Source organism: Suricata suricatta, chromosome 7 (assembly GCF_006229205.1).
Source record: "Suricata suricatta isolate VVHF042 chromosome 7, meerkat_22Aug2017_6uvM2_HiC, whole genome shotgun sequence".
Taxonomy (NCBI): domain Eukaryota; kingdom Metazoa; phylum Chordata; class Mammalia; order Carnivora; family Herpestidae; genus Suricata; species Suricata suricatta.
Genome location: NC_043706.1, coordinates 142,005,123 through 142,022,722, shown reverse-complemented (window position 1 = coordinate 142,022,722; position 17,600 = coordinate 142,005,123). Strand labels below are relative to the sequence as shown.

The window sequence follows — 17,600 nt, the reverse complement described above, 5'->3', positions numbered from 1 at the left end:
CTTAGTTTGTTCTCTGTTTCTAAGAGTCTTTTATGGTTTGCCTCCCTCCCTCTCTGTTTTTCTATTATTTTCCCTTCCCTTCTCCCATGGTCTTCTGTTACGTTTCTCAAGTTCCACATATGAGGGAAAACATGGTGTCTGCCTTTCCCTGACTGACTTATGTCACTCAGCATAATACCCTCCAGTTCCATCCACATTGCTGCATAAGGCAGGATTTCATTCTTTCTCATTGCCAAGTAGTATTCCATTGTCTGTATAAACCACATCTTCTTGATCCATTCATCAGCTGATGGACATTTAGGCTCCTTCCATAATTTGGCTATTTTTGAAAATGGTGCTATGAACATTGGGGTACACGTGTCCCTGTGCATCAGCACTCCTGTGGCCTTTGGATAAATTCCTAGTAGTGCTATTGCTGGGTCATAGGGTAATTCTATTTTTAAATTTTTTGAGGAATCTCCACACTGTTTTCTGGAGAGGCTGCACCAGTTTACATTCCCACCAGCAGTGCAAGAGGGTTCTCCTTTCTCCACATACTTGCCAGTATCTGTTGTTTCCTGAGTTGTTAATTTTAGCCACTCTGACAAGTGTGAGATGGTTTCTCTGTGTGGTTTTGATGTGTGTTTCCCTGATGATGAGTGATGCTGAGCATTGTTTCATGTGTCTGTAGGCCATCTGGATGTGTTCTTTGGGAAAGTGTCTATTCATGTCTTCTGCCCATTTCTTCACTAGATTATTTGTTTTTCAGGTATTGAGTTTGGTAAGCTCTTTACAGATTTTGGATACTAAGCCTTTATCTGATATGTCATTTGCAAATATCTTTTCCCATTCCATCAGTTGCCTTTTAGTTTTGTTGATTGTTTCCTTTGCAGTGCAGAAGATTTTTCTCTTGATAAGGTCCCAATAGTTCATTTTTGCTTTTAATTCCCTTGCCTTTGGAGACGTGTCAAGCAGGAAACTGCTGCAGTTGAGGAAAAAGGGGTTGTTGCCTGTTTTCTCCTCTAGGGTTTTGATGGTTTCCTGCCTCACATTTAGGTCTTTCATCCATTTTGAGTGTATTTTTGTGAATGGTGTAAGAAAGTGGTCCAGTTACATTCTTCTGCATGTTGCTATCCAGTTCTCCCAGCACCACCTGCTAAAGAGGCAGTCTTTTTTCCACTGGATACTCTTTCCTGCTTTGTCCAAGGTGAGTCGGCCATACATTTGGGTCCAATTCTGGGTTCTCTATTCTATTCCATTGGTCTATGTGTCTGTTTTTGTGCCAATACCATACTGTTTTGATGATGACAGCTTTGTGGTAGAGACGAAAGTCTGGGATAGTGATGCATCTTGCTTTGTTTTTCTTTTTCAACTTTACTTTGGCTATTCGGGTTCTTTTGTGGATCCATACAAATTTTAGGATAGTTTCTTCTAGCTTTGAGAAGAATGCTGGTACAATTTTGATTGGGATTGCATTGAATGTGTAGATTGCTTTGGGTAGTATTGACATTTTAACAATATTTCTTCTTCCAATTCATGAGCATGGAATGCTTTTCCATTTCTTTGTGTCTGCTTCAGTTTCCTTCATATGTTTTCTATAGCTTTCAGCATACAGATCTTTTACATCTTTGGTTAGGTTTATCCCTAGATATTTTATGGTTCTTGATGCAATTATAAATAGGATTGATTCTTTGATTTCTTTCTGTTGCTTTGTTATTGATGTATAGAAATGCAACCAACTTCTGTATGTTGAGTTTTTACCCTGCGACCCTGCTGAATTCCTGGATCAGTTCTAGCAGCTTTTTGGTGGAGTCTTTTGGGTTTTCCATGTAGAGTATCATGTTGTCTGTCAAAAATGAAGGTTTACTTTTTCTTTGCCAATTTTGGTGCCTTTTATTTCATTTTGTTGTCTGATTGCTGAGGCGAGGACTTCCAGCACTTATGTGAAACAACAGTGGTGAGAGTGGACCCCCTGTCGTGTTCTTGATATCGGGGAAAGCTCTCAGGTTTTCCCCATGGAGGATGGTATTAGCTGTGGGCTTTTCATATATGGCTTTTACGATGTTTATGTATGTTCCTTCTCTCCCGACCTTCTCGAGGACTTTTATTAAGAAAGAATGCTTTATTTTGTCAAATGCTTTTTCTGTATCTACTGACAGGATCATGTGGTTCTTATCCTTTCTTCTATTAATGTGATGTATCACACTGATTAATTTGCAAATATTAAACCAGCCCTGTAGCCCAGGAATGAATCCCACTTGATCATGGTGAATAATTCTTTTTATATGCTGTTGAATTCAGTTTGCTAGAAACTTGTTGAAAATTTTTGCATCCATGTTCATCAGGGATATTGGCCTCTAATTCTCCTTTTTTTGGGGGTCTCTTTCTGGTTTGGGAATCAAGGTAATGCTGACTTCATAGAATGAGTCTGGAAGTTTTCCTTCCATTTCTATTTTTTTTTTGAACAGCTTGAGAAGGCTAGCTAGTAACTCTGCTTTAAATGTCTGGTAGAATTCCCCTGGGAAGCCATCTGGCTCAGGACTCTTGTTGGGAGATTTTTGATAACTGATTACATTTCTTCACTAGTTATGGTCTGTTCAAATTTTCTATTTCTTCCAACTTGAGTTGTGGTAGTGTATGGGTGTCTAGGAATTTGTCCATTTCTTCCAGGTTGTCCAGTTGGCTGGCATGTAAGTTTTCATAGTATTCTCTGATAATCATTTGTATTTCAGAGGGATTGGTTGTGATAAGTCCAGTTTCATTTGTGATTTTATCTATTTGAGTCCTCTCTCTCTTCTTTTTGAGAAGTCTGGCTAGGGGGTTATCAATTTTGTTTATTTTTTCAAAAAACCAGCTCTTAGTTTCATTGATCTGTTCTACTGTTTCTTTTGAATTCTATGTTGTTTATTTTTTCCCTGATCTTTATTATTTCTCTTCTTCTGCAGGCAGAGGGGTGAGGTTAGAAAGGGAGGGAGAGAGAAGGAGAGAGAGAAAAAAAGAGGCGTGAGGAGAGAAATGGAGGCAGAGAGAGGGAAAGGGAGAAGAGAGAAGGAGAGAGAAAGATAGGGGGTGGGGACAGAAATGGAGGGGGAGGATGGAGAGAGAGAGGGAGAGGGAGAGAAAGAAGGAGCAAGGGAGAGAGAGAAGCTTCCCTAAATAATACCACAGAGGTTACTGTTTGGTCTATCAGAGCACTGACTTAGAAGGAATGGACTTCAAAGTGAGCATGGACAGAAAGAGCCAATTATGAAATCATGATATGGTGAGAACAGGTTTAAAAGTAAGGGGTCAGCATCCTTTAAAACTGTGCATTGAAGAGAAAAAGAAGCTGAGTAGGGGAATTTAGAATCCCACAAGAGAAGAAAATTAAAGGGCACACTACCCTTCTACTACTGTTCTTTCTTCCCCCCAAAAAAAGTTATCCAGTAAAAAAATAAAAATGAAACACCCCCAAACAACAACAACAAAAGCATCCTTTGCTATTCTGACAAAACCATGTCCTCTTGAACCAGGAAGCTCACACACTACTCGAACCACTAGCCCTGCCCACGAGAGTGTGGAGGTGCAAACGATCTGTCTGTACAAATGACTATTGAGAGAGAACAGAAAACGAGGGCCCAGGCAATCTAGTTGATGACAATCTCTGCCATCCAACAACAAGAAGTTAGAGAAGTAAACTACCACAACATTCCAAATGATATGAAAACAATCTTGAGTCCATAATATAAACAATAAGCGCAGCAATAATGACAGTAAAAAGGAAGATATGAATCAAGGTTTGGCTACTGAGGAAAGATCGTTGAAAAAGTCAAAATTATGTCGTAGATCCAGACGAAGTTATGATGCTCCCGAGCAGGAATTGTCTTGAGTGACAATACAATAAAGAGCATTAGCAAAAAGCAGAAGAACAAACAAGAGAACAAAAATGAGATGAGAAAAGAAAAAGAGAAAAAGTGGTTGAGGTGGAAGACAGGCAAAGAAGATCCAATGTACATAGAAAGTCTCAGAAGAAGAAAAAGCACTGGGACATAATACTTAAAACTGTAATACATTAAACATTTCTAAAAATGAAACATCCTGTATCTGCATATTGAAAAGACTGTTAGGATTATTAAGTCATTTAATCTCAAACTCTTAACATTGCAGATTATAATACCTTTCTGTTTCTTTTAATCTCTGATGAAGTGAGCTAATATATGTGAAAATATTTAACCGTTAGGCCTCTTGTAGGCAGGCAGCATTGGCTCATTTGTGGTATTGATGTTTTTACCCAAATCACAGGGGTTTTCTGTACTTATTAGCCCCCCTTTTTCCCCTCCAAATCTATCAGAAGTAATACAGTTGATTTGGTTTAGTTTTTGTTCTGGTTTTGGCTTTGGTTTTTTTTTGGAACCAGGGTGAGGATACAAAGAAATTACAAGTGTTTTCATTTCCTTCTTTTAAAATTTCTATTTTTTAAGTGTATTTATTTGTTTTGAGAGAGAAGGAGAGAGTCTGAGCGGGGGAGGAGCAGAGAGAGAGGAAGACAGAGTCTCCCAAGCAGGCCCCATGCTCAGCACAGAGCCCACTGTGGGGCTTGATCCCACAAACTGTGAGATCATGATCTGAGCTGCAACAAAGAGTTGGACACTTAACTGAGCGAGCCATCTAGGCACTCCTGAAATTTCTCATAATTTAGCATAAATGTAGTGGAGTTTGTGAACTGTGTCTGGGAGGAAATCAGAATACACAGGGGACGTGCAGTGCATGTTCCGCTGCAGTGACGTGCTTCCCCTTCCCCCACTGTCCGTTGTTCATCTCAGAGCATAAATGCTAGTTTCTCTGCTTCCCAGCTTTGTAGAAATTCAAGTAACAAAACAATATCCATAAACACTAGAGGAGATCATTGGTTTTATATGTACCAGCTTCTTCAACTAGTGGGTTATGCAGCCTTGGTAAGAAAGTATTCTTTTATTTATTTAATTTGACTGATGTAGGCTCTCATTTTCTGTAGATTTTCAAATGACCTTTTTTGATCAAAGCTAAGATCACTGTGTATTTCTCAATTTTTTCAAAAGACTTGTGGCATAAAATAGACAAAAGACAAAAGACAAATGGAGTTCTGATAGTTCACTACTTTTTATTATCAACCCTGTAGACTCAGAAGTGAACTAGAGACGGAACACGCGTTGCTCCAGTCTGCTAAGGAAGAGGCAGGCAAGTAATCGTGTGGTGCTGCTCTTCTGACCTTCGACTGAAGAATCTTCACGTTCTCATCCATGACTTATGGCCTCCTACTCCGAGTTATATATTTGAAAGGGTTTTTTTTTTCTAGAGAGCTTATTAAATTTTATTCATTTATATTTTTTCAATCAAGTTCTTTAGAAATACACAAGTTTTCCTTTAATCTGAAGTGGTTTAAATGAACTACTTTAAAGGCATAGGAGGCAGTTTATCTCATTTGTGGATCTGTCAGGGTGAAGACTGTTACTCCAGTTTCTGCTGCTTTGGGCACCTTTGGTTTTCCAGTTTCTCTGGAGCCAGATGCAACACGTGCACTAATTCATTCTTCTCTAGGATCTTTGTGTGGCTTTTAGTGGAACACTGAATTAAGTCAAGTTTGGCAGAAGGAATTCTGTTGAGTTTTGACCAAGGTGTTTGGAATAGAGCCTCAGAAACTGACCAAAGCATGGGCACCTGGGTGACTCAGTTGGTTAAGCTCTCCCCCTCCCACCCCCCGCCTCCAGCAGCTTTTAGGATATACTCACAGATATGATCTGTTTTAAGTTCTTAGAAGAACTTGGCCTCAAAGATTCTTGCTGGGGTCTTTTGCTTCCTTCTGCTGGTTCTTTCTTCCTTTGGGCAACACCCATGTGATTTACCTGCTGGCCATCTTCCAAGGGTCTGTAGTGGGGCTGGCTCCGTGTTTGTCTTCTGACCTCTTCTCAGGGCTCAGAGGGTGGTTGGGTCCATCCTTCTCCTGCACCCACATTGCTTACTCTTGGGATCCTCTTACAGGCAGGTCTTGGATGGGACTCCAGGCCACTGTTTTCTGTTTCCTTGCTGTCTCCTAACACAAGACAACCGTTTTCCTTTTTTCCCTTAATTTCAATTTGAGTATAATTGACGCACAATGTTATGTTAGTTTCAAGTGCATAACTTGGTGACTTGACAGGTTTATGCATTATGCTGTGCTCACCACACACATGGCTACCATGAGTCCTAGCAGATTGCTGTTATAATATAGTTGACTGCATTCCTTGTGGTCTGTTTTTTATTCCCAGGACTTGCTCATTCCACAGCTGGAGGGAGGCCTTGTCTCCCTCTGCCCTTCACTCCTTTCACCCATCCCTCAGTATCCTTCCCTCTGACCACCATCAGCTTGTTCTCTGTAGTTATAGTAGTTATAGCTCTGATTCTTCTCCTTCTTGTTCTTCTTGTTGTTCTTGTTCTTCTCTTTCTCCTTCCCCTTCCCCTTCTTCTTCTTCTTCGTCTTCGTCTTCATCTTCATCTTCTTCTACTCCTCCTTTTCCTCCTTCTCCTTCAAGATTCCATTTATGAGCAGATTCATATAGTATTTGTCTCATTTTTCTTTTAAATGTGAGGGCTTTATTGCTAACAGCTAACAGGATAAAATGGCAGACATAAAAAAATAATAAACAAGAGGATGTTACTAATTTCTAGAACTGTAGTAAACTTTTCTTAATATTTGATTCTAACTCTGACACTCTTCCAGTGCTACCGAGAAAGTCTGGTGGCTTGTGTGTTCATCCTTTTATTTTCCCCCCAAAGTTTTGTCTCATAGGAGCCTCTCCTCCAACCATATATGTTCTGTGGAATCTCCCCATTTTGGTACCTCAGTCTTCCTCCTCAAGTAGGAAAGGGGTAACAGTTGAGTCATTTGAGTGACTTGATGCTCCTTTTGACTTCTGTGCCCTCAGTTCATTGTTGCAGGTTAAAACCCTCAGCTTAGGTGTAAGTGGGGATCAGATTTTGTGGGTAGAAGCTTAACTCTGGCTGTTTCTGCCTGTTTGGCTAATTTCTCATGTCTCAGCTTAGCTAATTTTCCAGATTTCAGAACTCACCTTCAGAGTTTTCCCTTCTTCCAAATTTGGCAAGTTTGAATGATGGGATTTGTTTCCATCTTTTTTGCTATACACAGGTAAGCATGATCACTCTTTTGAATTGCCTTTTTTTCCCCTATCAAAAAGGGGTAGTCATTATTCCTCAAAAAATTGTCTTTCTGCTCTAGTGAGTTCCATCTGCTGAGTTCTATTCCAGTCACGATGCAGCTGTGCTGCTTGATACTCAGATGCTCTCAGCAGTGAGCTGTTCTCCGTGTCTCCGTCTCCTTTCTGACTCCTTAGATCCTGGCATTCGTGGGAGCCTGGCATGTCTTCGGTTCAACACACACATCTTTGACTCCAAAACTCTCCTGCCCAGGTCTATTTTTGAGGCTTGAGATCTGTATGTCCAACTTCCTTCCGGGTACTTCCTAGGTGCCTCAACGCACCACATCCAAGACTGAGCTCTCTGTTTCAACGAATGGAATCACCAAACACATGGAGGGCGAGTCGGAGAACCTTCCCCTCCTCACCCCATCAGCCACTGCCGCACAGCTCCTTGTTAATGGCCACCAGGGAGCTCGAACCCAGCTCTCTTACCTCTCTCTCTGCATGGAACTCACTTCCCTCCCACTGCATCTCTTCCTAGCGGTAGTAGCAGAGCTGAAACCTCAGGGGTATTTTGATGTCCACCTCTTCCTCTACCTTCAGATCCAGTCTGTTCTCAAGCCCCCCCTTTTTTCACTCCCTAAATCATTTCTGTATCTCTCCACTTCTTTCTGCGAAAGGCGCTATCCTGATCTGATCCTGTGTGAGCGATGGCCGTAGTGTTCTGACTCCTCCTGCGCCGGCCCTGCTCCCCCTCCTCCACTTGTGGTCCGGCCGACACAGTGGCCGGTGTGCTTGTGCTTCTCCCAGCCTACAAGCCTCCAGCAGCTTCGACTGATTTCCTGACATAGATTCTAAGACCTTTTCAGATCTTCCCCCTGCTTCCGTTCTAGTATTATTTACTGATGCCCCTCCCCCGGCCCTCAAAGTCCCCACACCCCTGTACACCTTTCCTTTTACTGCAATGTGCCAAAATCTGCTCTTCTGCCCCTTCCCTCCCACGTCTCCTTCCGCTTCCCTAATCCCTGTCCGTCCTTTTGTTGTCACTTCGTCATGCTTCGGCAACATCGTCCTCATACCTTCCCCCCACTGTGTTAGGTGCCCAGCAGGGGCACTGAGTTAGTACTTTGTGAGTATAAAAACGAATTAGAAGACCAAATTGACTTGCCCTCCATGTGTTTGGTGATGCCGTTCATTGAAACAGAGAGCTCGGTCTTGGATGTGGTGGGTTGAAGCACCTAGGAAGTACTCAAGTGGACACATCCGGAAGGAAGTGGGACATATAGATCTCAAGCCTAAAGACCATTCTTGGGTCAGACCATTTTTATCGATGTGCTTGGAGCTTGAGTTACATTACATTTTATGACAATATATAACATGCATAATACTGTTAATAATGCATACTACTATTAATAAGAGATGACGTATTAGACACAGTAATACTTTTCTTTTAAAAATATTTTCAGAATCATCTAAGAAAAGTGTAACGGATGAGAATCAGCTTACTCTTATTGAAAAGGTTGAAAAGAAGAGGTGTGAAATACTCAGCAAATGGGATGAAATTCAAGCTCTTGAAAGAGAAATGAAAACAACTTTGGTTCATACTGGAATTTCAAATATTACTGAAAATAAGATTAAAAGCATAGAGGTATGTGGTTTATTTATTTGAATGTTAACATTGTTCTTTTGCTTGAACAGGTTGGCAAACACATGAGTCAATTTCATTTTGCCATTGAGTAAAAAAAAAAAAAAAAGGAAAATTTGGTCCAATATATTTTAATTGTGAAACATTTGTAGCAAATGATTAGAAGAATGAAGAGATCTAACTAAACAACAAAAATAAAGGTGGTAAAAAAATATGTAGAGTTCTACTAAGGTTCAAAGTGGATCTCTTTCAGATCAACTGATGTCTCATAACAATTTTGTATAGAAGATGCTTGTCAGGAAGGTGATGACAGCCATCATTTAGTATCCGATATGTACTAATTAGCCTGAGGTGAGGCTCAGCGGGGTTCAGTGACCTGCCCAATATGACACAGTTTAGAGCTGACAAAGCTGGGGTTCGAGCTTAATGCTTTTGGAGCTCCGAAGCCCTAATAATTTTCATTGTGTCACATTGAAACCTTGTGGTTACATTTTCAGCGAGTTGAACAATTATGCTAGAAGATAGAAATTAGTTACTGCCACTGAAAGGAAAATCCGATATATTAAAAGTAATCTTTAACAGTTATTACTAACCATCTTGAACAACCAATGGTGAACAATATAATGTTAATTATAGTCCATGTTTTGAAATGTTATGGTGCTCTACTTTTTATATGTTATAACCTAATTTTATTTGTGCAGAATCTGACTCAGCGATGCCACTTAGTTATAGAGTTTATAGATGATATATGATTATTTTTTTCTCATGATTATATAATTACATAGATTCTCCCAGCACTCTGTTTTAAATCTCTTTTTTTAAAGGAGAATTATAAAGTGTATAGGAAGTTAGTAGTGGTTTAAACTTACTTTGACTTGTCTCTCTCTTTCTTTTAAAATAGTTTGTTCAGATTTATTTCTGTGATGCTGTTTATAGTCCTTTCTTTTTTAAATGAAATAATGTCCTGAGAATGAACAGTAATTTGCAGTTGAATTTTCAAACATTGGAAATAATATATTAGAGCTTTGAATCCTGTGATAATATAAATATATCACAAGATATGTGTCACGTGTAACATTAAATCATGTAAAATTTTCCTTCGTGATTGAAACCTCTTAAAGTGGATTGAATCTAGGAAATAGAAAATTCTCTATAAAGGTTCCATATCACTAATTTATATTACTTTAACTATTTATTATTTATATTCTGCTCTGTAAATCAAATGCTAGAAGCCACAATAGAACTGCATTTACTATCTAATGTAGTAAGTCATTCTGGTGTTGGATTTGAAATATGTCATTTCTAACCAGAATAAAAAATAACTGAATGTATCAAGGACTTACAGTGTGCCGGATGTTACTGTGAACATCCAAAAAATACCATTTCATAATTTCCAACAACTGTAAGCTATTATTAACCCTCATTTTCTGATAAGCCACAGCACAGATATGCTAAGTAACTTGATCAAGGTCACAATAAGAAAGCAGTAGGATTGGGATTAAAGCTCAGTTTAGGTTTTTAATTATATGCTTTCCAGGCTCACTGGTATAATTGGTAGTACTGTTCCATATGTCAAATGTCTGAAAGATCAGGTGTTCACACCCTCTGCCCACCGCTATTTTGTTCACACTTACCTTGAATATTCTCATTCACAGCACTAAATATTTTTCAAGTTTCAATAATAATACTCTTAGTACTTTGATTGCATTTACAATGAACTTAGAGATTAATTCAGGAAGAAGTTACAGCTTTACAATAATAACACTTCCCTCAAGGGTCATTTTATATTTATTTATTTTTATGCATTGGCTCTTAATTTTTTATGTTTGCTATTGTGACTTTATGGCATCTGTTACTATTGTTAACGGACACTTTACAAACATTTACATTACAGTTTATAATCACTTACTGTTGGGAATATGTGACTTATTGATACTTGTAGTTTTATATTGTATCTAGCCACTTTAACAAATTCTGTTATTAGTTACAAAAATTGAACAACTGCTCTAGAATTTCCCTAAACTTCTCTAGGTTTCTGTAATATCAACTCTTATTTCTTCTGGTTTTTGACCTCCAGAGGGCTAGGATCTTTCTGTCTTACTTACTTACTACATGTCTTTCCAGTCATGCTTTGTTAATTCATGTTTTTAAATGATGTGCTATTGGCTACTTTTGAACTTAGAATAACATCATTTACATATTTTAGTTCTGTAAGTAGGGAAAAGTATTTAACATATATTCTTAACCAAGTATCTTACTTTTAAAATCTTTTCTTCTTCAGACTGAAGCTATAAAACTGGAAATAGCAAATCGAATTTTAAGGAAGAAAATATATGTAAGTTTATGTGAATCAATGTTTTCCAATAGAAATACTTCCTTTATTTCTGTGTGCTTCTTATATTGTGTCATATACAAAATAAGAATACGTGTATTATCTTTCTAAATGATAACTTTCTGTAATGCTAGGAATATCTCACTCTGTAGACTTTAGCTTAAAACTGGACAGGTATAACCTATTTTTAGTGAAATAATTTTTAGTGAAAGATTTTAACTATTTTTAGTGAAAAAAATAAACATCGTTTTTTTTTAATGTTCTATTTATTTTTGATACAGAGAGAGACAGAGCATGAGAGGGGGAGGGGCAGAGAGAGAGGGAGATGCAGAACTGAAAGCAGGCTCCAGGCTCCGAGCTGTCAGCACAGAGCCTGACGCGGGGCTTGAACCCACAAACGTGAGATCTGACCTGAGCCCAAGTCAGAGGCTTAACCGACTGAGCCACCCAGGCGCCCCTAAACATCGTTTTTAAATAGTTGGATACACCAACCAGAATCAACCGTTTCTCTAACCCTTCCACACCTAACAATGAATTGTAATGAGTTTACTTGATGACAAGGAATCTAATGAACTGGTTCCGCTAATGACTTTCAGGAAAGCCCTCCACGACTCATACTAAGAATCTGCTGCTTAATGGCTTATAGCCTGCTTCTAGGGTAGAGGTGTATCCCTCTGTATTACATACCGTATAAATGAGTATGTTATGCCTGATTCCAGACATGGTCTTCCATTTTGGTTCAATGTTATTGTTAATATATACAGCCAGTATCATGCCCTTATTATCCATGACCTAATGATCTTTTGTTGTTGGCAGGTGATTGAGAACGGTGTGCGGCAGAGCATAAGGGAGCATAAGCTGGGTGCGCAGGAGAAGCAGTAAGTCTCGAGGCGTGATAGGAGGTGGACAGTCTCCCGCTGCTCTCAAAACCGTCCCTGCAGATCTAGGTTAGACTGGACGGTCCTTCTGAGATGTTTATACTCATGAGCGTTAAATATACATGTTCCGTCCTTTCCTGTGCTTAAGAAGGCTTAGCCCAAGATTTAAATCTCAATCTGTATGTATTATTTAGCAATGTAGAAATGAGTTATTTGGAAAGAATTGAAGAACTGAGGCTAAATTCTCTTGGGCAGGGATCGGGAAGGTGGGGGGGGCATGTGACTGCTGTGTGCCTTCCTTTTCTCAAAGTTTATAGCTTTTTGTTTTTCTAATTTATTTTTTGAGAGACAGAGAGAGACAGAGCGCGCAGGGGAGGGTTGGAGAGAGAGGGAGATACAGAATCCAAAGCAGGCTCCAGGCTCTGAGCTAGCGGTCAGCACAGAGCCTGATGTGGGGCTCGAACCCACGAACGGTGAGATCATGACCTGAGCCGAAGTCGATAAACCAACTGAGCCACCCAGGCGCCCCGCCCCAAAGTATATAGCTTTGAGATATTAAATTTTTAAGAGCCCTAGACCTGTTACTCTGACAATTTTAATTTACAAATGAAATGGCTGATTTACATGATCTATTTTATGTGTTTAGGCTTTTATATGAGTTAATTTTCTTGGAGCTGGTACTACCGATCAAATCTCAGGATTTGGTGAGGTTGGGAGCAGCAGAAAACTATGGATGGTTTAAGTAGGGAAAAGACTAATTTGTAACAACAGTAAAAAGACATGTAGCTGTAGGTGGCACAGGTTCAATGATAAACTGAGGGACCAGTGTTCTCTCTTCCTTCTCGGTTTCCCTCGAGGATGGCTTTCCTCCTCTGTATGTCTGTCTTCAGGGGCGCCTGGGGGGCTCAGTCTGTTGAGCGTCCTGCTTTGGCTCAGGTCATGATCTCACCGTTCTTGGGTTGGAGCCCCATGTCGGGCTCTGTGCTGACAGCTCAGAGCCTGGAGCTGCTTCAGATTCTGTGTTGCCTTCTCTCTCTCTGCCCCTCCCCTCCTCATACTCTGTCTTTTTCTCAAAAATGAATAAACATTAAAAAATTAAAAAAATATGGCTGCCTTCAGACATGAATCTATGTCCCGCAGAGAAAGAAAGGGGAGAAAAGGATAAAAGTCAAAGAGCTTCTCATCGTGAGGCTTTTCTGTTTATTTAGAGGGGGAGGCCCTTCGCAGCGACTTCACCCGTATCTCACTGCCCAGCACTGCGTCCCAAGGCCATCGTTAGCTGCGAAGGAGTCTATGAAATAGAACACCCTACCTCCCAGCTTACATGGTAGAGAAAGGGGTTAGAATGGTCGTTGAGTGAACCACACGGGCTGATCCGGGTTTTGTAGGTTCCTATATTGTACTGGGTGTCCTCAATGGAGAAGATGGAATTACAAATACCAAATTGGGAGGCTCCTTCTGCAGGTTTGGCAAAGAGAGAGAACAGATGACATTATCTTCAAGGTGAATGTGCCTCTGCTGCCACTCTGTGCGTAGTCTGGGAAATGCCGCAGGGGTCGTGCCCACAGAGAGGGAGGATCTTCGCTACATTCAAGGCCAAAGTGCTACAAAAAGTCCTGTAAAATCAAAGTGGAGGATTGTGAAATTTCACTGTGTGTTTTTGAGTAAATATGTCCTAAAATAGATGCTTATTTAACAGATTTCTTTTATGCTTAAGGCACTTCTTTCCCTCATCTATTGTATTCATTTGTTGTGTTTAAGGAAACTTTGGAATTTCATTAAGGAATTTGCAAACTTAAAGGAAACAGACAGTAACCCTCCAGGGACTGGAAAAACGACCCAAGAAAATTCACAGCTGCCATGTGTATAGCGTGAGTGTCTGCAGACGTACAGATGAATGAAGCCACATCTCATTTTGTCAGGTTTTTTTTCAGTTTTAATGTCTAATAAAAGTTTATGTACTGCCTGTGTTGTACTCAAGATGTTGGAATAAATACATGTACGCATGCGGTTAGTTTTACTTTGTGTACATACTTACAGCAATAGTAGCTCTAAGAGTATTTTCTGCTTTCATTCAATAATTTTCTCCAAGGAAAAATACTTTAACATGTTTGATAGGAAGAAGAAATTCAGCACTGCTATAATACAGATCAAATTAGCCAATGCGAGTTTATATAGAAATACATTTAATAAAACATAGTAATCCTATAATTAATATTCACTTAATTAAATCATCCTTGCTGATCGGAAGTGTCACAGCGCTCTGAAAATTCTAGCACTGCATGCCTTTGCGCCACACATGTCCTAACTGATTGGGATCCTCATGATGCGTTGTGACTTGGGTTTTTTTAACCCCCACTTTGCCTATCATATGGTCTGAATGCTTAAAGTTAATTAATATAAGTCCATTTCTTGAAATACATTTTGTTTGATGTTTATTTATTTCTTTATTTTGAGAGACAGGCAGCGCACAAGTGGGGGAGGAGGGAGACAGAGGGAGACACGGAATCCAAAGCAGGCCTCAGGCTCTGTCTGAGCTGTCAGCACAGAGCTGATGTGAGGTTCAAACCCATGAACTATGAAATCATGCCCTGAGCCGAAGTAGGATGCTCACCTGGCAGCCCCCCAGGAGCCCCAGTATGATCCCATGTCTTTGGGCAGCCCTGACAGGGCCGTGGTGAAAATCCGTGTAAGGGTGAAGTTACGTGAGAGTTTTGACCCTCCCCTGGAAGAGGAGAGTTTGAGGTCAGAAAGAGAGAGAAGATGAGCAGGGTTTGCTCTCTATGACCAGGAGTCAAAGCCACGGCGGTGAGCTCACCACAGCTGTTTCAATTCATTAGCTCTTCCTGGAGCGTGATTCATTCTGCTTTTAGTGACAAAAACATGGCAGGTGAAACTGCAGATGTTTATCATATGCAGAAGTAAACTGGGCTTTACTGACGTTTTTGAATTCCCAATCTTCACATTGCCTTCTATTGGTTACATATGTTCACTGGAACCTTATTAAGTAGGCACCCTATTTCCCATTAGGTGGAGTGATGAACTGATCTGTTTCAACTACACAGTAAAAAATTGAGCTGGGATCCAACCCAGGCTTGGTGTATTCAGTTCCTAGACTTCTATCACTACGTTATGCTGTACCATTTATCTTTATCACGAGTCTACATATAGGGGAACCGGTTTGTACAAGGTCAGTGACAGAAACGCCACCAGAACTAAGGAGAAAGAGACCAACAATCAAAGTTGAATTTACTTGCCAAGTAAAGGGAAGCCATTCACTCAAGAGATCAGCTTCAGGGATGATCCGATCACGAAGCAGAAGAGCTGGATGGAGAGCCGAGGGGGGTATGCTGTTCCATTCAAGAGGACTTTGGACATTAAGGCCTAAGCGGATTTGCTGGGGAGGGGAGGGGGTGCTGGGGAGAGATATGACATCGGCTGTAATAAACCTTGTCAAGATCAAACTCTTGTCACAGGCGTTTTGTTATGTGTATCCGTTGGACTGGTAAATTTTTCATTTAAAAGTAATATAAGCAAAGAAGTAAAATTCAATGAATAAAAGCAGTGTAAGTTATCCTACGATTCATTTGTTTATTGAAGCGACATTCGTTAGATCAACATTATAGGTATATTTCAGACAGTTTGCTAGTTGTTGGAGGTGTGGAAGTAAAGACATGGCCCCAGTCCTTATGGAGTTGACAGTCTGTGGGGCAGACTTGTGAAAAGAACACCAACAGCGGACAAAGAAAGCCTGACAAGGCACACAAGGCCATGGGCAGGCACACTCCTACCACTGCCGCAGGGGGACAGGGAGGACCGAGCCAGGGGCGAGGAGAGCTCTGGCCTGATGCAGTCAGGACCTCACTCCGCTCTTAGGGGAGCCCTACAAAACCTTCTCTGAAGGGCTGCAGACCATGGGCTTCTTACTCTTTGTGTGAATATCCATTTGTCAATTTTTTGCAGTTACCCTGGTTCTCAACCGATGGAGAAGGCACTGCATATCCCTCCGGGACCTTGGACTTTGAGCTGAATGTGGTGAGTGGGTGAGATTTGTCTCCTTTAGAGAGGATGGTGCTGTGTTTTGTGCAAAGGAGTACGTGAGCAAAGAGATCCCATTGATCAACGTGTAGACTATGAAAGAGATACTTATTGTAGAAGCTGTGAAGACTTGTATTCTAGGCAGTGAGGCCACTGGGACACTGGATCCTCCGTGAACCCCGTTCTTAAATGGAGCCCACGTTTTGGATACACAGCATGATGACCACAGACGCCTTAGTCAGTCAGGTGGTGGATGGTGGGGCCAGCTTCGTACTGTAGCGTAACCTGGTCCGTCTGGATTTGCCCTTGATTCACTGCATTTACCCTACGTGTCCCAAGGAGATTGTTCTTTCTCTCTCATTCTTTCTTGTTCTCTATCTGTCCTGTCTGTCTATCATCTATTGTCATCTGTCTATATGTCTATCTAAATATTTATCTATTGATGTTCACTGAATAACTCCAATTCTGTAAAGTAGAAGCAATGCCACAGTTTCTGAGTCTGGTAGTACTGGCCCCAGTGGTCACATCTTTAAGCGGAACACTATGAAGCAAATAAAGCAGCTAAATATGTCACCATGGCTAAATATTAAAAAAAATAATGTTGGTTGAATAAAACAAGTTTCAGGAGAGTATAAACATGGTATTACTATTAATATAATTATAAAGTAAAAGCACACACATAATTAAACATACATCGGTATGAAATCCACTACTTCTGGGATGCTAACTGCAGGGAAGAGCGGAGGGAGAAAGGAGAAGGCTCGGGCTGGCTTCAATATTTTAGCTGTATCTGTAGTGTTTTATTTCTTTTAAAAAATATGAAACAAATATTCTAAGATCTTAATGTAGTTTAATATTGAAAGTGGATTCATAAGTGTTGTATTATATTTTCTATAAATTGCTACACAATAACTTATGCTGACACTAAGTACTTACCATATAGTAGACACTATCCTACACACTTTACCTTTGCTCATTTAATTCTCATGTGACTCTATAAGGTAGTTTATAGTTATTATTCTTATTTTATAGATAAGGAAATTACTTATTTAAAATTTTTAAATTTAAATTTAAAAGTTAAATTTTTTTAATGTTTATTTATTTTTGAGACAGAGAGAAACAGAGTACGAACAAGGGAGGGACAGGGAGAGAGGGAGACACAGAATCCAAAGCAGGCTCCAGGCTCTGAGCTGTCAGCACACAGAGCCTGATGCGAGGCTTGAATCCATGAAGCATGAGATCATGACCTGAGCCGAAGTCGGATGCTTAACTGACTGAGCCACCCAGGCGCCCCAAAATTTAAAATTTAAATTTAATCACAATGTAATATATTTTATAAAGTAATGAATGTGATAATTTATCAAGGGGCCGTGGTGTGAATATCTGTAAATGGAATAGGGAAAGTACAAAGATGAGCTCACAGATCTCATTACTACTATCCATGGGGGAGAAGGGGCAGAAAGGTCAAATCCACTTTGTGAGTTATTCCCTACCATGCAGTTATCATGAGGGGAGAGGTGATTCTGGGTAGAGAGAGCCATGTGAGTGAGAGAGCAAGTAGATGGTCAGTGGTGGTG

The 17,600-nt window shown here is 40.2% G+C and overlaps 1 protein-coding gene and 1 long non-coding RNA gene across 2 annotated transcripts in view; one reads left to right on the top strand and one right to left on the bottom strand.

Annotated features, from left to right (window-relative positions):
- Nucleotides 1-13,992, top strand: part of C7H6orf118 (chromosome 7 C6orf118 homolog) — a 31,821-nt gene extending 17,829 nt beyond the window's left edge. Inside the window, exons 6-10 of the mRNA XM_029945463.1 lie at nucleotides 5,117-5,175; nucleotides 8,597-8,778; nucleotides 11,057-11,110; nucleotides 11,924-11,985; nucleotides 13,747-13,992. Coding sequence (XP_029801323.1) covers nucleotides 5,117-5,175; nucleotides 8,597-8,778; nucleotides 11,057-11,110; nucleotides 11,924-11,985; nucleotides 13,747-13,855 — 466 coding nt within the window. The 3' untranslated portion in view covers nucleotides 13,856-13,992. The remainder of the gene's footprint in view (nucleotides 1-5,116; nucleotides 5,176-8,596; nucleotides 8,779-11,056; nucleotides 11,111-11,923; nucleotides 11,986-13,746) is intronic.
- Nucleotides 13,166-14,828, bottom strand: LOC115296979. Its single transcript, XR_003911180.1, has 2 exons — nucleotides 14,600-14,828; nucleotides 13,166-13,601 (listed from the first exon to the last, which is right to left on the bottom strand). It is a non-coding gene; the product is annotated as an uncharacterized LOC115296979 (long non-coding RNA).
- Nucleotides 14,829-17,600: the final 2,772 nt, after the last annotated feature.